This window comes from Lithobates pipiens, unplaced genomic scaffold (assembly GCF_037356315.1).
Source record: "Lithobates pipiens isolate NorthernLeopardFrog02 unplaced genomic scaffold, aLitPip1_a1.2 Scaffold_23, whole genome shotgun sequence".
Lineage (NCBI taxonomy): Eukaryota > Metazoa > Chordata > Amphibia > Anura > Ranidae > Lithobates > Lithobates pipiens.
The window spans coordinates 248603937-248631255 of NW_027507785.1; the positions used below are offsets into that span (position 1 = coordinate 248603937).

At 41.6% G+C, this 27319-nt stretch overlaps 1 protein-coding gene across 2 annotated transcripts in view; it reads right to left on the reverse strand.

Moving 5' to 3' along the window:
* Positions 1-305: 305 nt before the first annotated feature.
* Positions 306-27319, reverse strand: part of PRRC2C (proline rich coiled-coil 2C) — a 120845-nt gene continuing 93831 nt past the window's right edge. The window contains exons 27-35 of one of the 2 annotated variants that reach the window (XM_077453008.1): positions 23074-23186; positions 20079-20197; positions 14993-15224; positions 14781-14882; positions 12870-13076; positions 9180-9280; positions 8871-9003; positions 2611-2850; positions 306-1893 (exon numbers count right to left, since the gene is read on the reverse strand). In XM_077453008.1, the coding sequence (XP_077309134.1) occupies positions 1612-1893; positions 2611-2850; positions 8871-9003; positions 9180-9280; positions 12870-13076; positions 14781-14882; positions 14993-15224; positions 20079-20197; positions 23074-23186 (1529 nt within the window). In that variant the 3' untranslated portion in view covers positions 306-1611. Of the gene's footprint in view, positions 1903-2610; positions 2851-8870; positions 9004-9179; positions 9281-12869; positions 13077-14780; positions 14883-14992; positions 15225-20078; positions 20198-23073; positions 23187-27319 lie in introns of both variants that reach the window. The other variant, XM_077453007.1, reaches the window with a different exon arrangement.

Genomic DNA, 27319 nt, shown 5'->3' on the forward strand with positions numbered 1-27319 from the left:
TGTGAGCCAATGGGGATATTTCTGACAATGAGGTGAGGACTCATTGAGGTAATTACTCAAAACTGGATGGCTACAGGCTGGATTTACAGAGGTGAATGTAACTGACACATTCCAGTCTTTTTTCCCTTTCCACAGTCAATACAATACTCAAGGATGCCATTTAATAATCATAGCAACATTTTTTTTTTAGATCAGTATTTGATGCTACCAACGTGCAGATTTTTCTATTTTTATTTCATTTGAATAACTTCACACAGCTCGCAAGCAGCAGATGAAATTCTTTAAAAAAAAAAAAAAAATCACCCTTTATTGGACAAAATGAGTGTTTAAGTTTAATAAGAACAATTCTACCACAACATAGCTGCATTTACAAGATATCTTATAATGTACAGGTACAGTGTTGTGTTCAGATCAGCACAGAGCTTTATTCCACTTCCTTTATATTTATATATATTTATATATAAAAAAAAAAAATAAAAGAAAAAAAGAAAGTTGATGTATAACTTGATTCTACGTTCAGAAGAAAAAAAAATATGGTCGCAAAGAGGTCAGATTGTAAGGGTACAGTATAGAGCGATATTGTTGAAACATTTAAAAACAGCAGCAACAATGGCAATCATTTAAATTGCTTTAGCAAAGCACTGTTTTGGGGAAAGTCACTTACTATGAAATAAACATATGACTGCTTTGTTTTCTTGTTTAGACCCAGAATGCCTCGTTTCACACCAAACTTAAGCTGGCCATAGACGGATCGAAACTTGGTCAGTTCAGCAAGAAGCTGCCGAATTTAGATCCACCTATGGGCAGGCTGGTTGTACTGAAGTTGATCTATCTACAACCAGCTTGTATTTTTGGCTATAGCCCCCAGCAGTGACCATTGTATTCTGAAGGCGGAGAAATGTCCAGCTGTCAGAATAGTAGACTATATTGATGGGTAATCAAGTGATTTTCTTTCCCTCAACCTGCATATTGTATGGCCAGCCTTGGCATGTGTTCAGATTATCTCTTGCAACCTGTAATACCGACTGCTTGAGCCCAGTCTAAGGATTATCAGTAAAATTTGGAGGATGCCTTGGGAGAAAAATGGGTTGGAAAACTAGAGTCTAACATTTATATGCATGGGAAAACCCAGTAGGTGAGACAAATACAACAGTGTAACCCTAAACAAGACCATAAAGCGTGTTTGGGTATACAAATACTATGTTGAACTTGGAACTCACTCTGGTTCGGCACAGTTATTAAGAGTAGAATTGTAGGGTAGTGTTTCTTACTAACCATTCAGCATCAGCCTCTCTGGATGGTACACAATCCCTTACATAGACATTTGTGATTTCCAGCATACAGGCTGCACTCTTCTAAAACAACCACGACACACTGAGTAGAAACTAGAAAAAAAACCTTCTGGACATAGTATCTTCTACCTTTCACACCTTGAAATGCTGAGAGTATAGCCACTGAAGACTCCTCTGCCCTGTTCACACAATAGCTAACTATGCTCTGCTATCTCCACTTCCTACTTTTAGATAAGCTGCTGTTATCTTAGGTAAACATAAAAAACTCATATCGATACACCTCAGTTTAGTGCTCAGAACATGAATTTTCCAGCTATCTCTAGGACTTTGTGTCTTCCGTTTTGATGGCTTGAGGTTTTATTGGTCCAGTTCTGATGGGTTTGGTAGAGGTTGGCACTGCAGCTGGAGGCAAGGCAGCAGCGGCAGCAGCAGCTTGGTTCTCTTCTACCTTCTCTTGGGAGACTAAGGAGGGTTCCGGTATAGAGTCTGAAGGCTTGGTGGCACCTGGGGTGACTTTCTGAGGTTTGGGGATCACTGGTTTGCTCTGCTGATGTTGTTGTTGCTCGAAGAATCTATGTGTAGACTGCAATACCTCCGCTCTCTGTTTGGCCTTAAGGGTAAGCAAAAGAAAAAGGGAAAGAGATGTGTCCCATAAATTAGGATGTGCCAAGGTGTTTACAAATTTGTCTTTGCATCAAAACCATATTTCATTCTGCAACTGAAAATGAAATCGTGTTTTTTGTACACTCCGAACAACTAATCAGACTGAAAACAATGCTAGGTGCGAAAAAAAGTATGAATAATGAAAAACGGTCCATGATCTTATGGGTAGCGGGCATACAGAGGGGGGGATAAAAACAAAAACATGAAAGCCCCATACTAGTCAATTCACTTAGGAAAACAGTTTAGATGTTATTAAACTTATTTATTAAGGCAATGTAAACAGCAAGTATGCAAAAAATACACTAAAACAGTGTTCAGACAATTCAAAAAACAGTTACAAATCACAAATTCTATCTGATTGCTATTGGTTACACTCTGTTCCTTGACTCATTAAATAAGCCCTAACTATATACTGTACATTCTGCAAAATATTTCATTCAGTAAGAAATTACACCTCAAATCTTTAACATTTCTGTGTAACATTAGGATACAGCAGTTCTGCAGAATGTTGATTGCAGGAATGATCCATAAATTACCATAAAAGGTACCATACAGAATCAGACTTGTTGACCAGTTGTACAGTTGCATGTAGTAGAAAATAAAACATACAAAAGTTTTATAAAGTATCATTTACAAATTCACAAGTCATGCTGACCTTCAGATCCTGCTCTGCCCTTATAGCAGCATTAATTCGCACCCCAGAAGGTGGAACAGGAGGTGCACGGGACATATGGTGCAAACGTGGATGGTTCATCAGACCTGTGGGCATCTGTGGGGGCATCTGCGGGGGCATCTGATTGGTAAGTGTCATTGGTGGGCGTTGAACTGGTGGTTGGAAAGAATTTGGATGGGGTCCTCTGACCAGTGGAGGCACCAGGTTAGGCTGGGACAGCATCTGAAGGAAAAACAAAACAAACCCAGCAGATTAGTTAACAGGAGTTTACACTGAACTTTAGATTGTCTTCATTATATGCCAAGACACCAATTTCAGTAAAACAAGGGAAAAAAGTCATTAAAAGTTTTCAAAAAGGTCTATTAAAAGAGAAATAACCAACAGTTGACAAGTGTAGTCAGAAACATTCCCGGTATAAACACTGTTACCACATGCAGAAAATTCTAGTACACAGCTTACAACAAACAGTTTCTACCATTAACATTCATTCACAAAGAATAAATAACTACAGCTCTCTTCTTACTGTGCAAAACACTATACCAGCAAAGTTAAGGGGTTAAGTATATCTGCCATTTATGGATTAATGATTCTTCTAAAATTGCAAGCCCTTTCCACTCATTTGCAGGAAATCTAATTATTCTGATGAACTCCAAAACAAAAACATTTCCAGTTTAAAGCGGTTGAAACCCTTAAAAAAATAATGCTCAGGTCCCTTTAAGGCATGAGATATAGCACAGTGCTTTTGCCATGTTAATTATCCTTTTCTATGCTGATCCTGCCTGTTCCTGTGGTCCCCCGTTTAAACTGACCACGTTTATTATGGCTGCTGATCCATAAAAGCGTGGTCAGATTACATGACTCCTTCATCCAGCTCTCTCCCCCCCACCTTCCATAGCCTGTGTGAGAGTCAATCTCCCCACCCCTCCACTCCTAGTGTAATTTTATTTCCTGCAGCTACTCCAGTGCTTGTAAAGTAAGGAAACATGCATTAATTACTTTGATCCACTAGGTCAGGGATTTCCAAACTACAGCCCTCCAGCTGTTGCAGAACTAGATGTCCCATGAGGCACTGTAAAACTCTGACATTCAGACATGACTAGACATGATGGTAATTGCTGTTCCTGAACTGGAGGGGCCTTAGTTTGGAAACCCCTGCTATAGGTCAGTGATGGTGAACCTTGGCACCCCAGAGATTTGTAACTACATTTCCCAAGATGCTCAAACACTCTATAGTGTAGTTGAGCATCATGTGAAATGTAGTTCCAAAACATCTAAGGTTCGCCATCACTGCTCTAGAATTTAGGTCCCTGTTCAGTACGGTGTGTGTTTTTTCCTAAAATTAGAATGCTAAATACCTTCTTTGCAGAGTCCTGCTGTGCAGACATGCGACCTCCCTCTGCCAGCTTGCATTCAGAGGGGAATCTTAGCCACTCCCACTGTACTCACATAGGAAGGAACACAGAGGGAGGTCACATGACTGCACAGCAGGGCTCTGTAAAGAAGGTATTCAGCATTATAATTTTAGGAAAGCCCAAATTACTGAACAGGGACCTAAAACAGAGACTAAAAGTAATGAATACACATGACTTTAAATATACCAATCCGCATTTATGACTTGGTAATCAAGAGCATACAAGTTCCTTAAAATCAAAGCCTTTAAAAAAAAATAGAAAATAAAATTAAAAGTTAAATATAAAAAGTATTTCATTGGATGGTTAAGCAGATGCGTAAAAAAAAAAAAAAAAAAAAAAAAAAAAAAAACAGGATGTATTTACATGCCTTTGATAAAATTTCCCAATGAAGAAAGTGTGCCAGGTGCCAACCAGATGGCCTTGTGACCACACAGGATATTGTGCTACTAATTTACATGTAGCTGGAAAATTTCACAATAAAAAAAAAAGGCAGATTTTTCAAAGATTCAACATTGTCTGAAAAAAAGAACCATTTAGGGGAATTTTTGTATTTAGTAGGTCAAGCTCATTGTGATATGTTTGTCAAACTCATTGGAGGCCGATTATCGCTTTTTCCTTTACAGGGCAAGGCTAGTAACTCAGAGCTCCTGTTTTCATCAAACATGAAAGCAATTCGTTACTTCTTTTTCTGTTACTTTTACACAAAGAAGTAATTGTTCATAATGTTAAAGTGGTTAACCTTAAAAAAAATAAATAAATAATAATTTAGAGACCCTGGTCCCTTAAAGCAGATTAAATAGCACCGTGCTTGTGCAATCTGCCCCTCTCTAAAAGCTTAAAAAAAACCTGGCTGATCCTTCCACTTCCTGTATCCTGTTCTCTGTGCTGACCATGATAATCAGGGCTGTGGAGCATACCTCCCGCCGCCATCCGCAGTGCTCCCCGTCAGTTGTCTGTCTCCGCCCCCTCCCCTATTAGTAATAATAAAAAACTGGTCACTGCGAGCCCCTCTATTATAGATAGGCATGCCACATTGTATAAGTCTTTTAGAAAAACGAGGCATGTAAATATCTTTTTAGAGCGATCTTCAGACCAGTCACGTGACTCTCGGCCAGGTTCCAGGGCTACTACAGGAGGGGCTGAGCGGCCATGTGACCTCCCCAGCAGACAGAGGGAGATAGCGGCCCCTCCTGCAGAAGCCATGAATCAGATTGAAAAGGTATTTACACACTGTTTTTATAAAAGACATGTACAGTGTACTATGCCTAGCTCTAATAGAGGGGCTGGCACTTTAAATTTGTGCTCATCTGGAACCCTGAATTGGTGGAATCAGGAGTACAAGTTTATTAAATGCTGTGCCAAGCACAGTAAAGATCTCTGCAGTCCATGGAAAGACTACTACTGTTGCAGCCCTGCTGTGAAGTTTCCCCTAGGAATCATTTAACTATTTGCAGAAAGGGAACTGACCAAAAAAAATAAAAAATTTAGATCACAAATATTTAAACCACTTTAAAAGGCTTAAAGGGGTGGTAAACCCTCATGGCTTTTCACCCAAATGCATTAAGGTGAAAAACCTTCTGTAGTGCTGCAGCAGCCCTTCCCTTCCGCCCCCAGCCCGTTCTACTTACCTGAACGCCGTCTTTCTCCGGCTGGGAATGAGCACACCAGCTCTAGCTGGTGTCTTGTGTCCTGATTGGATACATTGATAGCATCGCAGCCATTGCCTCCTGCTGTTGTCACTCAAATCCAATGATGCAGCTGCGGGGGGTGGGGCCAAGTCCTGCATTCTGTGTGAATGGACAGATACAGGAATCGGGAGCGCGCCCACACGGGTGTCCACCTTAGGAGAAGCCTTCTCCAATGTGGACACTTGATGTGGGGAGGAGCCACCAGCGCTGCTGAGGGACCCCAGAAGGAGGATTCGGAGCCACTCTGTGAAACATGAACTGCACAGTGGAGGTAAGCGTGACATGTTTGTTATTAAAGCACACACACACCAAGGGTTAACACTTACACAACCCCTTTAAAACCAAATGAACCCTCCCCTGTTACTGCAATCTATCCAAAACATTAGCCTGGAATGATATTAATGCGGAGCTCCACCCAAAAGGGTTTTTGCTTCCTCGCCCCCTCTGCTGCCACATTTGGCACCTTTCGGGGGGTGTAGAATATACCTGTCAAACCCGGGTATCTGCTCCCATTTCTGGGTAAGATCGCAGCACAGTGTAATTTCCGCCCCCTCCGCCAATATTTCTATTTTTTTCCCCCAGGTTGGAACTCCACTTTAAATTGTGAGCTCAACTTACAACCCAAATTGTAACCCAAAGGGACACTCTGAAAACTACATAAAAAAGATTGCCAAATCTTAGACCCATATTTTATTCCTATTAGAGATCAGAAAACCGATCAAATGTTTCAACTGAGAAAAATGTACTGTACAATTAAAAAAAATAAGGTAATTATGTAATTTATGACAGCATCAAGTGTCAAAAAAGTTGGGACAGGTCAACAAAAAGTTGGCAAAGTAAGTGATACTAAAAGTAGGGCTGGAAGAACAATTTGAAACCAAGTAGGTCAATTGGCAACAGGTCAGTAACATGATTGGGTATAAAAAGAGCATCTTAGGGATGTTATTCAGTTATTGAGAAGAAAAGATGGGCAGAGGTTCACCTGAAACGCTCAGTCTAAAAATTGTTGAACTTTACAATAATGCTCCTCAATGTAAAATTGACTTTAAATATATCTGCAGTACATATTACTGAAAGATTCTAACAATCTGGAGAAATGTGTGTGCAAGGGACAAGACTGAAACGCAACACTGGATGCATGTGATCTTTGGGCCCTCAAACAGAACTGCATTAAAACCAAGTATGATTCTGTGATGGACATTACTGCATGGGCTGAGGAATACTTTCACTGTCTGAACACAGCTCGCCATGCCATCCAAAAACGAAAGGTAAAGCTCTATCATGCAAGGAAGAAGCCATATCTGAACAAGATCTAGAGATGCAGCCATCTTCTCTGGGCCCCAGTGTCCGTGGGGTGTGGCCACACGGACACCAAACTTCATTGACAGAAAGACGCTGATGCTCGTGTTCCGTTCGGTGTCACCCGGAGCAGTGGCTGGGAAGTGGTGAGAGCTTAGAGCGCACACTTTGAGTTCCGCTGTAACCACAGTGCATCACCCTTTTTTTGGTGAAAGTTAGTTGCGGTTATTTCTATTGAGGCTGTCACTTTTTATTTAACATGTGAGTGGATATATTGAAGTGGCGTGTGAGGTGTTTGAATAAATGTTAAATGGTATCAGGCTATGTTTACTTTTCACATATGGATAAGCCTAGCCTGGAGTGATCGAGGGATAGACCCAAGTGGGGTTTATACTGCTTTTTTTGCCAAACACGAAAATGGGAGGCAACATCAGTCGGTGAGTGTTTCCTTTGGGCAAGGTATCACAAGCACACTGGTGTGGTGTAAGTTTGAATGAGTTGAAGACTAATGGACTTGTAGTTCTCTATATCACTGCATCACAGGGTGATAGATTGAGTATATTTCACTTTGCACATTTGTTACATTGTTATGAGCGCTACTTAAATGATCCTTTGAATATTTTTGCAGTACACAATTGGAGGTATAATTTATTTTTACAAGCATTCAGACTTTACAAAGAAAGCAACAAGATATGTAAGGGTGCAATTAGGGAGAAATTCTTTAAGTATGTAAACAGTAAAAAAAGGAGGACAGGCCATATTGGACCCATAAAGAATGAGGAAGGACATCTGGTTACAAAGGATGGGGAGATGGCGAAGGTATTAAATTTATTCTTCTCCTCAGTCTTCACAAGGAAATTGGGGGGCTTCAGTAACCAAAACTGCATTGATTGTCCTCATGACACATCACAGAAAGCACCCTCATGGCTAAAGGATGAGCTCAGGGGTGTTCGCAAAACGCACATGCAGAGCCCGGCAGGAAGTCGGCACTGTACAGCGCTAATCACAAGCAGTGAGACATTGTTCCGATGCACGGCTGCAGAGATCGGGAAATGTCTCACTACTTGTGATTGGTGCTGTGCAGTGCCGACTTCCTGGCGGGCTCTGCATGTGCGGTTTGCGAACACCCCTGAGCTCACCCTTACTCATCGCTAACAGAGAACAGAATTAGACAGACTTGGGAAACTTAGCATTAAGGGGCCAGATGGCTTACACCCGCTGGTACTTCTAAAACTCTGTCAGTAAAAATTAGGAACAATGTTCTAGCAATTACTGTCTACTGACTGGAATGGTATCAGCCAATTGGAGAAAAGCCAATGTAGCACCAATATTTAAAAATGGGCCAAAATACATCCCCGGGAATTGCAGACCATTTGCCCAACATCAACAGTATGCAAGCACTTGGAGGGGATGATAAGGGACTATATACAAGATTTTAGTAATGAAAACTGTATGGTTAGCAGTAATCTTGGACTTGTGTCTTTTTCCGGCCTCACCTACTATGTAACACTGCCTGCCCTCTCTCTGAGATCCAGTCAATGCACATGTGTGCATCAGGTGACACGGCAAGTGACAATCCGCATTTGGTGGCAGGTGACATGGCAAGTGACAAGCTGCATCTTGTGGCTGATGTGGGGGCTGGACCCGGACGTAAGGAGGGTCAATAATAACAAACCATAGGATCCGCACTCAGAAAGGTATTATACATGTGCATGCCCACCCAAGCGTATGACCTTTTACTTGATTGCTATGGGCTCTAGCCCCACATCTTTTGTAGACCTAGCAATGCCCCTGACTACAAACATGTATTCTTGGATGACTGAAGTAGGCAGTTTGGTATTACCTGAGGTGGGAATTGCGTAGGGAAGGGAGGTTGGCCCATCCTTACATTGGCGGCTGTTGATGTATACTGATGTTTCTGGTAAACCAAGCTATTCATTTTACTTGATTGACTGTTAGGACTGGTGGAATTTGCCCTGAAAAAAAAAAAAAAATTATGCCACAATATTAAACTATATTTAAATAGTACATCTATATAATAATATTGAAAAGATGACAATGTACAGCAGCAGACGTTTAACAAAAACTTGCCACCTAAACTGAAGTCATCTATACAGATTGCTGAGACTGAGTTCTAGGACAACAAACTTACCGAAATGGGCTTGAAGTTGGTGTGGTGCTTCTTCCTATAGGAGGTGTACCGGGTTTCACATGGTCCAAAGCACCATAATGCTTCAGGTCTATATCGGATAGCTACAAAAAGGGATTACAGATCTTGATCAGACTGCTGGCTTTTCAGCAATGTAAAATCACTACTTTGAATTAATTGGACAAGGGATTAAAAAAAAAAAAAAAAACGTGAAGATCAGATCACCATATTATGGATGACCAACTTAGGAGAACTGTCAAATTTATAAAACTTTTCTACTCTATCGAATATTTAAATGAAGATTTAATTTGCAGATAATTATACAATGATAAAAAACTAAAATAAAATCTGCGCACATTCAACATATATTAAACAATGCAATTGTAATTTACCATTCCATGACAAATGACATGTATATTCCAATCATGCCAAGTGTGTTTACAACATAGTATACTCTTTATGGTCCCATGCAGAGTAGGCAGCAGAAAAAAATGCCAAAATTGTTGGCAGAAAAAAGCAGCATAAGCCCCTGGTCACACTGGTGGGACTTGTCATGAGAATTAATAGTTTCACATTGCATGACAAGTCGCACCCTATTGTCCACAACGGAAGCTGTCAAATCAGTGCGATCTCTTCCAAGCTGCACCTGAAATTGCACTGACATGAGACATTGAAATCACACAGCTTCAAGTGGGGTTGCACAATTTAAAAGTTGGATTCAGTTGACCGAAGACTTAAAAAAACACTGTACACCCGTTTGGGTGCGCTTACATTTATAAGTGTTGCTCCGAAACACTAGAAAAATGTACACTTAAAGCGCTTGGTGCTTAAACTACAGGCTTATGTGCGGTCAGGCATGTAAAGCTTTTTTTCTGCATGAAAGCTCTTTTCAGCCTGTAAAAGCTCCTCTACAAATATGCCTGTAAATGCCCAAATGTGCATGGACACAGGCTAACAGAAAAAATGAAAAACGCCTGTATAAGCAGCATTTTTTAGGCCCAGTGTGCACGAGGCCCTAAAGTGGAAGTTCACCTAAAACCTAAATCTACTGGAAGCCATTTTCTAAAACAAATCTATCTAGCCCTGTAAAGAAGAAATCACTTCACATGCCCTTTCATAGGCTGGTCTTATTTCCAGCGGCAGATGCTGTGTGCAGCAGAGAACAGACAACGGCTGGGAAGTGACATCACCCACCAAGTTACTATGGGGCTTCCGTTGTCAACTGCCTCTCCTGCACACACTGAAGCAACCGATGACAGCTGATGCTGGGACCAGACCGGATCGGCTGCAGGACAGGTAGGTATAGAATTTTTTTATTTACAGGCCTAGCTAGAGAGATAGCTAGAGAGATAGCTAGAGAGATAGCTAGAGAGATAGCATGTAGCTGCAAGAAGGTTTAGAGTTAGTCAGGTGTAGGGTGAATTTCTACTTTAAAGGCTACATCTATCTAAACTAATATTACAGATTTTGGTAGACCTAGGTTACTTCACTCATTTTGTCTGAGGACTTCACTTCTGTGTCGGAATCAGCGACCTTACTAAAGAAATTAAAAGGTTTCATTCTATTGAAGTTATTTTATTTATTTGTTTGAGACCATGGAAGCATGTGTAAGGAGGGGAGGGTAGCGTGTCAAATCTGAGAACTACAGCAGGGAGATTTGCTTTTGAAGGCAGGTAGTACATTAGTCCACCAGAGTTAAACTATTAGGCTCCAGTCACATCTGCACATTCTGGGAATACACACAGAAGCGTTTCCATGCGCATTCCCAGAATCATGAACTCTAGAATCATTAATGGCATCCAAAATGCACGTTTTGACCAATTCAATCGGAAAAAAATAGCCTAAAAATGTGGTGAAGAATAAGCAGACTGGAACATTGTAAAAAGCTCCATGAGCTACTCTGTCGCACCCCACTGAAATCAATGGGCTGCCCTAAGCACGTTGCACAAAAAAAAACACCATTTCAAATTTTTAGGTGTGAATGGGGCTTGAAAGGAAGTAGTAATTTTTGTGCCCTTACTCACTTCGCAAAATTGTTTTGAGTTCAAGGAAAAATTATTGGTAGCATTTCTCATTCACATACATTTGAGGCACAGGAACAATAGGTTACAACTTTGCTCCTTGGAGGTTATAGCCTAAAGTGGGAGCTGCCCCTCGCTGGCAGTACAAGAAAAGTGAAATAACCCAATCATAGATACCGACACAATTCAATACAAACGTAGATAGATCTATAGATTGGTGGACACCTGAGCATTGCATTAATGATATGGCCAAATATGGAAGCCCCTTTCAATATGGAGCTCAGGTATTTCCAGGGAAGGTGCTGTTAATGCTACAGTATATGATTTAATTTTAGACTAGTGTGTGCATCCTACTTTGTATGAACAGTTTGGGGGAAACCCTTTTTTGTTCCAGTATTACTGTGCACAAAGCCAGCTCCATGGAAATAGGGTTTGGCGAGTTTGGTATAGAGGGCTCTAGTGGCCTGACTTTAATGATCAGTACTTGACCTCACAAATGCTCTTTTGCTGAATGGGAACGTATTTTTAGGGGCAAACGCAAAAATCTTTTCAAAATTTTATAGGTGCCAGAGGGCGAGCCAACTCTATATTGCCCATGGTTTTGGCATGTCCTACAAGCTCATAGACGTTATAATCAGGTGTCCAAACACTGTTGGCTTTATACTGTATGCAGTCTTCACATACCTTTCCCAATTTAAACTCTTTAAAACACAAGTTCAGACAAACAGATTACATTTTTATTTTAGGATAGTAGCGGAATGCAATAATTTCGTTGGGTCGGGTGGTGTTTTGGCACAGTCCATTGTAACATTAGTGGGGGTATGTCCCCTTGTTCTTCAGATTCATAGGGTGTCATGGCTCCCTAATCGTGCACTGATGACCACAAAAAAAAAGTTCAAATCCACTAGCTTTATGTAGGATAAAAGACCCTAATTGTGTTCCAAACCAGGGGTCTCCACACTTTTTCAGATTTTGAGGGGGCTGGACTGTGGCCACCGAGAGCAGAAAATCCCATGGTGTCAGTTGTAAAGAAAGCCCCATCATTGGTATTAGTGGGAAGAATATTGCCCCATTGTTGATATTAGGGGAAGAAATGGTGCCCCATCTGTATCATTGAGAAGAATATGCCCCCATTATTGGTAACAGGGGAAGGAATTGCATCCCATCATTGGTGTCAATGAGAGGAATAGTGCTGCATTGTTGGTATCAGGACAAGGAATAGGCAATTGCAGTTGGTGTCAGTGGAACAGTGTCCCATTTTTGTAAAGAAAAGTGCCCCATTGTTTGGGTCAGTGGTAGGAAAAAAAAAACCTATTGTTGGTATCAGTGACAGGAATTATGCCCCATTGTTGGTGTAAAAGGAATAGCACCTAGTATTAGTGGGAGGAATAGTGTTCCAAGGGCTGCAGTTTGGAGACCACTGCTCTAATCCAAAAGCTTGGGATGCACAGATGTCTACAAGGACATAACAGACTTGCATATCTCCTCAATAGAAATAATTACTTTCATTTTTAAACTGAGAATTAAGTGAAAAGTCCCTGTATTAAGTTATAGCAATTTCATAGTATTTTTAGTATAGCATTTTTTGGCTCATTTAACAATAACCCTATTAAATACATCATAGCTGCTGTAAAATTACTGAAAAATAAAAAAATATATTTGCATTCGTCACCTTGCCAGGGGCAGCCATCATTCCATGCTGATTGCCAGAAGGGATTAGGCCTCGGTAAGCCTGGCTCACTTGGCCTGCCCTAGAGAGATTCTGGTGTTGCGCTTGAGGTGCAGGCTGCAGGGTTTGAGATAAAGCAATTAGGGGCTGCCCCCCAGTTGAACCAAAGTTGGGCAAGGACAGCTGCGATCCTTGCATTGGTAGCGTCATCTAGAAATACAAGGCCAAAATAATCTCACTGGTACAAACACCAACATTAAAGTGAAATTTACATAAACAGCGACAAAGCAGAGCTCAAAATGACAGCAAAAATTTTGAATTTAGTATGGTAAATGGATAAAAGTAGAGTCGTTAGTACTTTGAAGTGCCGTGTCTTGTAAAGAAAGCTTGACCCCAAAATCCCTGTGTACCACAACAGCACCTGATTAAAAATATTTGTATCTTTGCTTAACTGGGGGTCTCCCTTGTTAAAAGGGGCACACAGATCATGATAAGCAAGGGTTGCGGGGACAAGGTGTTTTGGGGGGGGGGGGACCCTAAAGCATCCTCCCCATGTTGAGGGGGCACATGGCCTGGTACGGAGGGGAGGGGGTGTGGCACTCTTGTCTCCCTCCTTTCCTGCCGCCTGCGTGCTCAGATCAGGGTCTGGTGTGGATTGGGGGGGGGGGGGGGGGGCTGCCTACACCTTTTTTCTCATTCTGCCGCAGGGTTCCCCTTAAAATCCACACCAGACCCAAAGGACCTGGTATGGATTTGGGGGGGGGGGGGGCCTGAGCCATTAAAATGAAAAATGATGCAGGGTTCCCCCTTAACCACTTGCCGACCGCTGCATGTAGATTTAGGTCAGCAGAATGGCACAGCTGGGCAAATGGGCATACAGATACATCCCTTTGGATTTGCCGCCGTTTGGTCACGTGCGCGCTGCCATGCGACCCTGCTGGGGGCTCCACGAGTAGGATTGCGGGTCCTGCGGACTTGATGTCCACAGGGATACCTGCGATTGTCTCACGGAGCTGAAGAACAGGGAGATGCTAATGTAAACAAGCATTTCTCCATTCTGCCTAGTGACAGTCACTGATCATGGCTCCCTGTGATCAGTAGCTATGAGCAGTGAAGTGTCATTCGTAGCCAAGCCCCCTAACAGTTAGAATCACTCGCCAGGACACACTTAACCCCTCCCCTAGCCCCCTAGTGGTTAACCCCTTCACTGGCAGGGTCTTTTTTAGAGTAATCAGTGCAATTTTATAGCAATGACTGCTGTAAAAAAGACAATGGTCACAAAAAAAGATGTACCCATGCCGTTTTTTTTCAATGATTTTTATCTATGTTGCCTGGATCTGGCAATTCAGTAAAGCCACAAGCAGTTTAAAAATTACTTTTTTTTCCTTCAGAAATGTAATTTTACTGTGGTATTGTTCTAAACACTGGGAAAATGCGCTAATTTACAGGCATACTAAGGGGGCCCCAAGGCATGATATTTAAAGGAATATTAAATTTTTTTTGTTTCACTTTTTTGCATTGATACATGTCCCCTGGGGCAGGACCCGGGTCCCCAAACACTTTTTATGGCAATAACTTGCATACAAGCCTTTAAAATTAACACTTGATTTTTCATGTTCGCGTCTCATACGCTTTAACAGGGTTCACACAAATATTTTGCCTGTTCTGGTGCAAACCGAACCAGGGGGTGTTCGGCTCATCCCTAGACCTGAACTATTATAGACAAGCACCTAGAATCCTAAAATAACAGTGCTAAGGAAATTCAAGCGACACACATTGCGGCTATATTCCAGATAAGTTGCCCTGACAAGAACACATGCCCTTTTTCAAGTTAGAAAATTAAAGCAATCATGTTGGGATGGAGGCCCACATAGCCATCAACAGCCAGGAAACAAGAACCCTGGTTGTGCTCACCTGCTGAAGTGCAGTAGGAGACTGGGCAGTATTGTAGAAGCTTGTCTGGCTTGGTTGTTGACCAGAATAAAGATTTGAAGGCTGACCTAATCCTTGACGAGTCTGAGGAGGACAATTTTGATTGAGAAATGTGTTTAAAACCATGCATTCCAAACATGTTCAGAACTTACAAATACTTACAACATATAGTAAAATATCTTCAACAGTCTTACCTGCAAAATGTGTGTATCAATCAGTTGAGATCCGCCCAAACCAGACTGGCCAAGCTGATGATCATATAAAATAGAAATAGGCTGTGTATTGGTAGTCTGTTGGTAGGCTAGACTACTTTGTGCTTTAGCCAAATCCTGGTGTTGTACTCCTGGAAAATTATGCAAAGTAGCACCAGACAATACAACTGGAGACGGCTGAGACATATTGCTTTGTAGAAATGCTTGCTGAGACCTGTAAAAGACACGAACCAAGTTAACATATCCTACGGGAAACCATATTTGAAACTGGCTAGAGACTAAAAGTGAGATTTCACATGCTTTTTGCAGTCCATTTAAACTAGATAGTAACCTGTTATGATACAAGCATGCTGCAAACCAGTTCTAATTTGAACTTATACCTGGTTATACTGACTGCATACACTTAAAGGTCAATAACTCGCTAATCAATTTAAGGGCATCCCCTAGCAAAAATAAAAAAAAAATAAAAAAATGTATTATATATATATATATATATATATATATTTTTTTTTTCTTTGGATAGAACAGGGAACGGTCATAACCTCTATCAATTATTTTTGCTTTTGCTGTGTTCAATTGAGGATCTTGACATCCTGATAGGAAATCCCCTCTGACAAACCCAGACATCCCCATTGGAAGATTTCCCTTACCTACTGTTGTAGTAACAACTGAAAAAAAAATATTGTATTTCCCATTATGCAAGTGATCAATAACTGAAAAAAGTTAATGTACTGGATGCAAGACTAATGCTGGTCCATACACACACAGAATTTCGGCTGTTTGCAGATTGAATGATTTGTCGGTCGAAAGCGAATCGCCCACTGACAGAATAAACTCATTTACATGATTGTTTCCATGATCATCGTTACCGTTGGATAACAATAAAAACATAACGCTCATACAAGACAGAATATTCTTATAGTTTTGATCACAACATACACATATGCTTTCGTTGAAATGGTAAAAGTTTTCACTTCGGATCCATCGACATTAGCCAGGCCCACAGTTAAAATGGTTGGTAAAGTTGGGTCCACCAACGGCACGATTGTCAAACGATCTTTCTGAAATCTACCAGTTTCTGCCAAAATTCTGTGCGTGTATGACCAGCATAACTTGCTGCATTTCAATCCAACCTGCTAGTTAGTTCAGTATTGCACAGACTGATCCATTTGCCAACATAGGTCAAAAAACCACAAAGGTTGAACCATATAGCTGCAATTTTTAAAAAGGATAAGTTAACCCTTTGTAACACGTTACACCCGTATTTAAGGGTTAAAAAGGAAGGCAGCCATCCTTCAGTGTCTCCAGAACTCTGCAAGTCATGCAAGGAAAAAAAAAAAAAAAAAAAAAACAGGGAGGGGGAGGCGCCGACTTGAGTAGTATTAAAATGAGCACTTTAATAGGATAAGATTAAAAACACAAGATAGAAGATGCATGTTGGTCAAAGTCAAGTGCAGTCCTGGCATTCCACATGGCTCTGCGGGTCCCGCTGTTGTTGCGGGTAGCTGGAATGGACCACAGTGTTTCTCCAGGAAGCTCTACGCTGACCCGGAAGTGACGTCACCGGTGTCCGATTGGACTAAAGCAGGACTGCAGTGGTGAAGGCTACGCGTTCAGAGCTGGAAGGAGAAGGAGCAACCAGCTCCAAGTAAGTAACCTTCACAACTGCAGCCCTGATTGACAAGATTCCAGCCCTGCCTTAGTCCAATCAGACGCTTGTGACATCACTTCCGGGTCAGCTGGAGGTTCCTGGAGAAACACTGATCCATTCCAGCCAGCTGCTCAATCCTTTCCAGCTACCCGGAACATTGGTGGGACCCGCAGAGCCATGTGGAACGCCAGGACTAAACTTTAATTTAACATGCATCTTCTATGATCTCGTGTTTTTAATCTTATCCTATTAAAGTCATAATTTTAAATACTACACTCATGTCGCCCCCCCCCCCCCCCCCCCCCCCGTTTTTTTCTCTTACCTTTTATTAACTTTAGTCCCTGCAAAGCTGCTACTTCCGGTTGCAGGTATTTCAAAAGATGCTTTTAGATTACCCTTAAACGTACCTTCTCACATGGTGTTTCTAACTGGGGGGGGAAGTGTACTGACTCGAGGAGAGAGATCGCTGTTCCTGATCACTAGGAACAGACTATCCCTCTCTACTCCCCTGACAGAACAGGATCAGTTCGGGGCACCCTCCTGGGTGGCCGGCGGCAGTGCTCTGCGCCCCAAGCCCTCCCTTTTTTTAAGTCTATTAGAGCCTCTGGCTCTAATCACATGCGTCCGGTGCCCTGCATTTAGATCAGGGGACAGACGCATGGATAGAGGAGGTGGCCCCCATGCACCCCTAATGGATGGGCCCCGCCACTGGGGAGGCTAATCAATCCTGAAAAATAAAAAAAAAGTAAAAAATAAAAAAGCAACACACGTTAACCACTTGCTAACCAGCCGCCCTCATACTGCAGCAGGTCGGCTCGTTTCCACTGGGCCAGCTGGCCACCTGCGATTGCTCCAGAGAGCCAGAACGGGGATCTGTCAAAGTAAACAAACAGATCCCCATTCTGTCAGGGGAGTAGAGAGCGATAGCCTGTTCCTAGTGATCAGGAACAGCGATCTCTCTCCTCCTCCAGTCAGTACACTTCCCCCGAGTTAGAAACACCTCCCAAGGAACACATTTAACCCCTTGATCATGTTAACCCCGTCCCTGCCAGTGACATTTATACAGTAACCAGTGCATTTTTATACCACTGATTGCCGTATAAATGTCAATGGTGCCAAAAGTGTCCGATCTGTCCGCCGCAATGTCACAGTACCCATAACAGTCGCAGATCACTGCCATTACTAATATACAAATATAATAATTTCTATACACACATTATATATACCGTATATACTCGAGTATAGGCCGACCCGAATATAAGCCGAGGCCCCCAATTTACCCCCAAAAAAACTGGCAAACTTATTGACTCGTGTATAAGCCGAGGGTGAGACATGCCTGTCCATCCCTGTGTGTGTGTCCGTCCATCCCTGTGTGTCCGTCCATCCCTGTGTGTCCGTCCATCCCTGTGTGTCCGTCCATCCCTGTGTGTCCGTCCATCCCTGTGTGTCCGTCCATCCATCCCTGTGTGTGTGTGTGTGTCCATCCATCCATCCATCCCTGTGTGTGTGTGTGTGTCCATCCATCCATCCATCCCTGTGTGTGTGTGTCTCCATCCATCCATCCATCCATCCCTGTGTGTGTGTGTCTCCATCCATCCATCCATCCATCCCTGTGTGTGTGTGTGTCTCCATCCGTGTGTGTGTGTGTCTCCATCCGTGTGTGTGTGTGTCTCCATCCGTGTGTGTGTGTGTCTCCATCCGTGTGTGTGTGTGTGTGTGTGTGTGTGTGTGTGTGTGTCCAGCCTACCTGTGTCCCGAGCCTTTGTCCCGAGCCTCCGTCCCGTGTCGTGCCTTGCCTTCGTCCCGTCCCGTCCCATGCCTTGCCTTGCCTCCGTCCCGTGCCCTCTTCGTCGGCGGCCATTGTAAAATTCAAAAGCCGCGCCTCCTCCTTCGCCTGTGATAGGCGGAACACTGAATTTCCCAGCAGCCTGTGTTCCGCCTATCACGGACGTCGTATCATCCTCGTCCGTAGTACGAGGATGATACGACGTCCGTGATAGGCGGAACACAGGCTGCTGGGAAATTCAGTGTTCCGCCTATCACAGGCGAAGGCGGAGCCGGAGGCGCGGCTTTTGAATCATAGAATGGCCGCTGTCTGTCTGCTCGACACGCTGATCGAGCGGGCAGACAGCGATGACTCGAGTATAAGCCGAGGGGGGCACTTTCAGCCTCAAAAAAGAGGCTGAAAATCTCGGCTTATACTCGAGTATATACGGTATATATATATATATATATATATATATATATATATATATATATACACACACACACACACACACACACACACACACACACACACATACATACATATATATATATATATATATATATATATATATATATATAAAATGCCATAAATCTTTCCCATATTTTGTTGACGCCATAACTTTTGCACAAACCAATCAAAATACACTTTTTTTTAACCCAAAAATATGTAGAAGAATATATATTGGCCTAAACTGAAGAAATGTTTTTTTAAAAACATTTTAGGAGATATTTACTATAGTAAAATTATTTTTTTCCCCCAAAACGGATGCTTTTTTTGTTTATAGCGCAAAAAATAAACAGCAGAGGTGCTCAAATACCACCAAAAAAAAAAAAGCTTTATTGGTGGGAAAAAAGGGATGTCAATTTTGTTTGCGTGCAGTACCGTATTGCAAAAAAATGGCCTGGTCATTAATTAGGAAAATCTTCCGGTCTGTAAGTGGTTATGATGATCATCAATGTTAGGCAAGATTTATGAAGGAATTCTACAAAATGTACAATAAGTTCCCCTTGGGATTTTTAAGCAGCATGAGAGACAATAATAAAATAGAAAAAGATGTGTTTATTATTAATCAATAGGATGTTAACCACAATGATTTTAAAATACAAGCTCTGGTGTACATTGAAACAATTGAATACAGCATAATTTAATATATAATTCAATTTTTTAATTGAATTATATAATATATTAAATTATGCTGTATTTATCCAATTGTTTCAATAATGTACACCAGAGCTTGTATTTAAAAATCATTGTGGTTAACATCCTATTGATTAATAATAAACACATCTTTTTCTATTTTATTATTGTCTCTCATGCTGCTTAAAAACCCCTAGGGGAACTTATTGTACATTTTGTAGAAATCTATTCGGGGTGTGCAGCCAGCTCAAAAGTCATTTTTTATGCACAAATTTTTACAACTCAAGATTTATGAAGGAATTAGATGTTTAATGCTGAAGGTGAACTGATGCTTTAAGCCTGGTAGAACCAACTAAATGATTAAAGAGACAGTGTGAGGCAGTCAGGCTAATCAAAGCTGTTCTGACCCCCCCCATTTTTGAAGAAAAAAAAAAAGGGATATAACCGATTTTCTTAACATGCATTGTAAAATTGTGGAGGATTGTCTTATCCAATATGATTTTTTTTCCTACCTGTAAGGTTGCAGAGAAGTAGTAAACAATTCTTGAGCTTGAGAAACCGCAGAAGCATGTCCTAGACCAAGCTGCGCTTGATGCTGTCCTTGCAAAGGAGCAAATATAGGAATAGGCATCTAGAAGAAGGAACAGTAAAACATCAATAACGCAAGTCATATACTTTATAGTCACCCAGTGGAAGAAAACCCATCGTATCTACATTGTTGGAAGAGAAATCAGCACTGCGTTACATGAAAAGATAAATACAATAGTAGAAGATGAAATGAAGTTTGAAAAGCTCTTAGTACCCCCTGGGTATTTTACATTGTTAATACAGGCTTCAATGTTCCCTAGTGCATACATTTTGGAGGGATTTGATTGGCAATTACAGTCATAGCTGAAATTGTTGGCACCCCAGAAATTTTTCCAGAAAAATCAAGTATTTCTCACAGAAAAAGTATTGCAGTAACACGTTTTGCTATACACGTTTATTCCCTTTGTGTGTATTGGAACAAAACAAAAAAAGGGAGGAAAAAAAGCAAATTGGACATAATGTCACACAAAACTCCAGAAATGGGCTAGTCAAAATTGTGACGCTCCTTTAAACTCACTTGGGGCAAGTAACAGGTGTGGGCAATATAAAAATCACACCTGAAAGCAGACAAAAAGGAGAGAATTTCACTTAGTCTTTGCATTGTGTGTCTGTGTGCCACACTAAGCATGGACAACAGAAAAAGGAGAAGAGAACTGTGAGGACTTGAGAACCAAAATCGAGGAAAAATATCAACAATCTCAAGGTTACAAGTTCATCTCCAGAGATCTAGATTTGCATTTGTCCACAGTGCACAACATTATCAAGAAGTTTTCAACCCATGGCACTGTAGCTAATCTCTGAGCGTGGATGGAAGAGAGTAATCGATGAAAGGTTGCAACGCAGGATAGTCTAGACGGTGGATAAGCAGCCCCAAACAAGTTCCAAAGAAATTCAAGCTGTCCTGCAGGCTCAGGGAGCATCAGTGTCAGCGCAAATTATCCGTCGACATTTAAATGAAACGCTATGGCAGGAGACCCAGGAGGACCCCACTGCTGACAGACATAAAAAAAGCAAGACTAGTTTGCCAAAATGTACTTGAGTAAGCCAAAATCCTTCTGGGAAAATGTCTTGTGGACAGATGAGACCAAGATAGAGCTTTTTGGTAAAGCATATTCTACTGTTTACCGAAAAATGAATGAGGCCTACAAAGAAAAGAACACAGTACCTACAGTGAAATATGGTAGAGGTTCAATGATGTTTTGGGGTTGTTTTGCTGCCTCTGACACTGGGTGCCTTGAATGTGCGCAAGGCATCATGAAATCTGAGGATTACCAAAGGATTTTGGGTCACACTGTAGAATCCAGTGTCAGAAAGCTGGGTTTGCAGGACAATGACCCCAAACATACGTCAAAAAGCACCCAGAAATGGATGGCAACAAAGAGCTGGAGAGTTCTAAAGTGGCCAGCAATGAGTCCAGATCTAAATCCCATTGAACACCTGTAGAGAGAGAAAGGGCACCCTTTCAATAAGAGACCTGGAGCAGTTTTCAAAGGAAGAGTGGTCCAAAATTCCGAGCGAGAGGTGTAAGAAGCTTATTGATGGTTATAGGAAGCGACTGATTTCAGTTATTTTTTCCAAAGGGTGTGCAACCAAATATTAAGTTATGGGTGCCAAGAATTTTGACCAGCCCATTTTTGGAGTTGTGTGTGACATTATGGCCAATTTGCTTTTTGTCCTATTTTTGTTTTGTTCCAATACACACAAAGGGAATAAACATGTGTATAGCAAAACGTGTTACTGCAATACTTTTCTGTGAGAAATAATTTACTTTTCGGAGGGTGCCAACAATTTTGGCCATGACTGTAGGTAATTTTAAACAAATGAGATGAGCTTGTTACAATGCATGTCAATTTACTTTTTGATGAGTTTTCATGGATTTCACCCTGAAATACATCTGGAAAAAACAGACACATGTGGTACCAGCTAAAACTATGTCCACTTTGCCTATTGTATTTGAGTCTCTTCACCTCCCAAGCCCGTAGTAAACAGATGGCCATCATTTGCCTTATTCTGATATTGTAATTATCTATTGTACCCATGCCCCTAGCCAGGTAACAATGATCATAAAGTACTGTTAGGCCACTTTAATAAAAACTGTTCAATACTGAAGAACATCAGGTCTAAGATAATAATTATAACTTTTTTATACAGCGTATTCATACACAGATCAGCCATAACATTAGGACCACCGACATGCAAAATGAATAATATTTATTATATTTTTACAATTAGTGGGATATATTTAAGCCGATCTTCAGCTTTAGTTTAAAAAAATAGTTCGGCCCAAGCTGGACAAACTTCCTTTTCTATCATTTGTGGCTGCTGGATGTGCTGTATAAACTGTATGTAGCTGAGGCTATTACAGTACACAGCACTGTGTTTCCAGGTGCAAGATGAGATGCTCCTGTCTCACACCCGGGAACAAAATAGCAACAGCCTGAGCGGCGCTCAGCCATTCAGAGAACACTTTGTATTCCATCAACGAGTCAGAGAGGCGGCCTGCTGTCACAAGCTGACTCAGTCCTTATTCAAGATGGCCAACGGCCAGAAAAGCTAGGGGGTGTTTTTCAAAGCATTTTCTCAGCTAAATAAAGCATGAAGACACAGATGAATAGGCGAGCGTGCTTTCAATATTAACGATGAATTAAAACAGCATTTTTGGGGTGTGGTGCTTAGATGCAGTGTAGTTCCACTTTAAAAACAAAAGCGACCCCCCTCCCCCATGAAACAAAAGAACATGTAAATCCTACACAGGTAAAATTCAATCACAGAGCTGTAAAGTCAGGCTGCTAACAAATGAACAATTGTGCTATACTAAACACCAAGCTGATAATGTTTTCATGTGGATTGTCAAAGCTCTAGTAGTGTATTCGATTTCAAAGCCAACTATTATGAGAAAGTCGATATTAAGATGCTCACCTGTGTAGGCTGGTATCCCTGCTGCTGTGTTAAAGTTGGAGCCAAGCGTGCATGCTGTGTATTAAATAGGTGACTTGTGTCCATATAGAAGGCTGGAATTTGTGCTGCTGGACCTGCTCCAGAAAGTGAATACAATTTTAGAGGAAAATCTGACCATAAAATATAATATATACATAGATCTCAATTTAATAGTTCATAATGTACAATTCCCAACCTTAACAAATGCCTGTCCAGCACTCATCTGTGTGTGCAGCCTATTGCATTAGGGTGTGCCCCCAGAGCATAAACACACGTGCGTGTATATCAGCAGAACAATGGACTTTTTTTTTACAATTTTGTTTAAATTAGGGGTGCACCGAATGGGTTTTTTGGTGCCGAAAACAATACCGAAAATGAAAAATACACTAGGCCGAAAACCGAAACATATTTAAAAAAAAATATTTTTATACAGGAGATGGTCAGACTGGGGACATGGTACAGGAGGAGATGGTCAGACTGGGGACATGGTACAGGAGGAGATGGTCAGACTGGGGACATGGTACAGGAGGAGATGGTCAGACTGGGGACATGGTACAGGAGGAGATGGTCAGACTGGGGACATGGTACAGGAGGAGATGGTCAGAGACAGGACGTGGTACAGGAGGTGTCCCCTATTGCAGCCAGAGGGTCCCATTGCAGCCAGTGTGCCTGTGCCCCATATTGCAGCCACAGTGCAGGGAAGAGCCGCCTCCGCTGCCTGTTTGATCACAGTGTCGGGAACATCACAGCTTTCATTTCAATAGCTGTGTGTTCCCAGCTGCTGCGTCTCCCAGGCCACACCCCATTTTCGGACGTTTTTCTCTTTCGGCAAATTGCAGAAAATGGCATTTTCGGCCAATATGTTTCGGCGGCCGAAATTTCGGTGCATCCCTACTTTAAATACATTTTTACAATATTTTTTCATTATTTGTTTACAATTTGTTAGGTACCCCATGGGGGGGGCTTAAACAGACCCCTGAGCTCTCACTTTTGAGAAAGAAATGGACCGAGGACAGAGCTTTCCCAGTCCCTTTCTCTGCAGCCTCAATGGACAGTGAAGGAATGGGAAGCGCTCTGTCAGTTTACTATGCTTCAGCCAAGAACACAGGAGCGATTGGTACAGATCACTCACTTTTTTTTTTTTTTTTTTAAATGAGCAAAGAATGGGGCCAGTAAATATTTACCGCCCCTATCCCAATCTCAAGCCTGAAAGATTCCCTGCAGCAGCTGGAGAGAAAGGAGAGGAGGGAAGCCGGCAGCACTGCAGTGGGCAGATGGGGCACCAGGAAGCAGGGGGAAATGGGTAGAGCACAGAGTGATTAAAGTTTGCCCAGGCACACCCTGTGCACACACCTATGCCAGCACTATACAGCTGGGATCATTTAGCTTTACTCTAGAAAAACACACAATTTAATGAAACAGTAAATAGACCCAATATGTACCTTATAGATTTAAAAAAACGACAACGTTGTTGTGTTAAAAATGGGGGATGCAGCTGCGCATGCACCAAACACACTCTCACAATCATATGCACAAATCGATCATCAAGAAAAAAAATTAGGCAGGAGTACACTCCTTTGGATAGTAATTCCTTGACACTAAGCAGCATTGGTTAGAATAAAAATTATTAATTCAACCGGTGTCCTAAACTTGCTCTCTTGGGGGAACTTTTTCTCTTTCTTTGTATATGCAGTTTATAGGGCTGTTAGGACTGCAGTACTGTGAGATACTCCCTGAACGGAGTGGTAGAATTACTTAATTTATATACCAATATTTAAATTATTTGGTTGATCTGGGCGTCCAATATATTTTTTTCTGGGATGATTTAGCTTATCTAGTGGCGGTTTTTGGGACTTTAGTGTTTCCCCTGGACCTATTCTGGACTTGGCTTTTCTTCCACTTCGTGCCCTAGCTTTTGGATTCCCTTTAGCGTCTACATTCTCTCCAGCCCCCCTGCTTTCCTCTTATCCATGGGTGTGCTCACTGGCTGCTTGAAGCAATGGCAAAAAAAAAAAAAAGTGTTCATGCCAGTAAGGCTGTCAATTAAGATTAGGGGTGACTTCAGATAAAGGCTGACAGTTTTTTGGTCATCCATATAAAAAAATGTAAAAATAAAAGTTAACGAACAGATATACACTGCTCCAAAAAATTAAAGGAACTTTGAAAACACATCACATCTCAATGGAGAAAAATTCCATGCCGATTATCTATACTGATATGTACTGGGCAATGTGTTGGGGATGAAAGAATGCCCAATCTTTTAAAAGAAATGAAAATTATAAACCTACAGAGGATTGATATCAAAGACACCCCGAAAATGAAAGTGAAAAAATTCAGTGGGCTAGTCTATTTTGCTAAAATTTCATTGCAGTAACTAAAAATGGTACTCAGTTTATATGGCCCCCACGTGCTTGTATGCATGCCTGACAACATAGGGTCCACTAGAGAATGTTGGGCCGCCAGGACACCCTCATGAAGTCTAATTGTTTGATCAGAGACATTCACACCAGTGGCCTGCTGGAGGTCATTTTGTAGGGCTCTGGCAGCACTTATCCTGTGCCTCCTTGCACAAAAGAGCAGATACCGGTCCCGCTGAAGGGTTAAGGACCTTCTGCAGCCCTGTCCAGCTCTCCTAAAGTAACTGGCTGTCTCCTGGTATCCCCTCCATGCTCTTGAGACTGTGCTGGGATTAACAGCAAACCTTCTGCCAATAGCACGTATTGATGTGCCATCCTGGGCTGCCTGTGTAACCTCTATAGGGTCAAGGTATCGTCTAATGCTACCTGCCAGTAGCGACACTGACCCTAGTGAAAAACAGTCAGAAAAGAGTAGGGAAAAAGCGAATGGCCATCACCTGTAAAACTATTCCTGTTTTGGAGGTCGTCTCACTGTTGCCCATCCAGTGCACCTGTTAATTTCATTAACACCAAAAACAGCTGAAATTAACAACCCCCTCTGCTACTAAACTGACCGGATCAATATCCCAGGAGTTAAATTGACTTGATTCTATACTCTGATTCAAAAGTGTGTATGTAATGTATAAACTAGAGGTCAACCGATATGGGTTTTTCTCTGGCCGATGCCGATATTTAGAAATCATGGCGGCCGATAGCCGATATATGATGCCGATTTTTTTGGGCCGATATGTTAGGTCGATTTTATTTTATTTATTTATTTTTAATCCCCCTTGATCTAACACACCTTTCCCACTGGGGCGTTTTAAGGCGCTTTTGGGCTAAAAATAGCGCCTGTAAAGTGCCTGTAAAATGGCTCCCCTGCAGTCTGTGTGAAAGACAGAGTGCTTTCACACTGAGGCGATGCGCTGGCAGGATCTTAAAAAAAAGTCCTGCAAGCAGCACGTTTGGAGTGGTGTATACCGCTCCTCCACCACTCCTGCCCATTGATATGAATGGGCACCACTGCCGAAGCGCATGCAATGCGATTTGGCAGCGGTGCTTCATGGGCGCATTTAACCTCTTCCTTGGCCGCTAGCTGGGTTAGATGTGCCCCACTAGCAGCCAAATAGCACTGCTAAAATGATGGTAAAGAGCCGCTAAAACTTGCTTTTTACCATCAACGCCTGCCCGCTCCAGTGTGAAAGCGGCCTTCATACGTGATACAGAAAATTTCTTACACTTAAACATTTATTAAACAAAACAAACCTCCAATCAGTTTACTTGTATGTATGTATGATTATATATATATATATATATATATATATATATATATATATATATATATATATATATATTAAATAAAAACAGGTAGTCAAAACTCTTGGATAAAAAAAAAAAAAAAAAAAATGGGCTAACTTTACTGTTTTTATTTTATTTTTATTTTTTAAATGGTGTATTTTTTTCCCAAAAAAATGCATTTGAAAGACCTCTGTGCAAATGCCGTGTGACATAAAATATTGCAACAACCGCTATTTTATTCCCTAGGATCTCTGCTAAAAAAATATATATCATTTTTGGGGGGGTCTAAGTGATTTTCTGGCAGAAAATACAGGATTTTTTACTTGTAAGCAACAAGTGTCAGAAAAGATTTAGTCTTTAAATGGTTAAACTGAGAACTTCTACACACAGAGATGACTTCATTCATTCAAGTGTAAACATTGTATCTTTCTGTTCTTTTCTTGGCAGCCTGCCCAGAGTGGAGGAAAGGGTTGCTATGACGACTCAGTCAACTTAGACCATTCTATACAGAAGTCATTTCAAAGTCCCGCTGT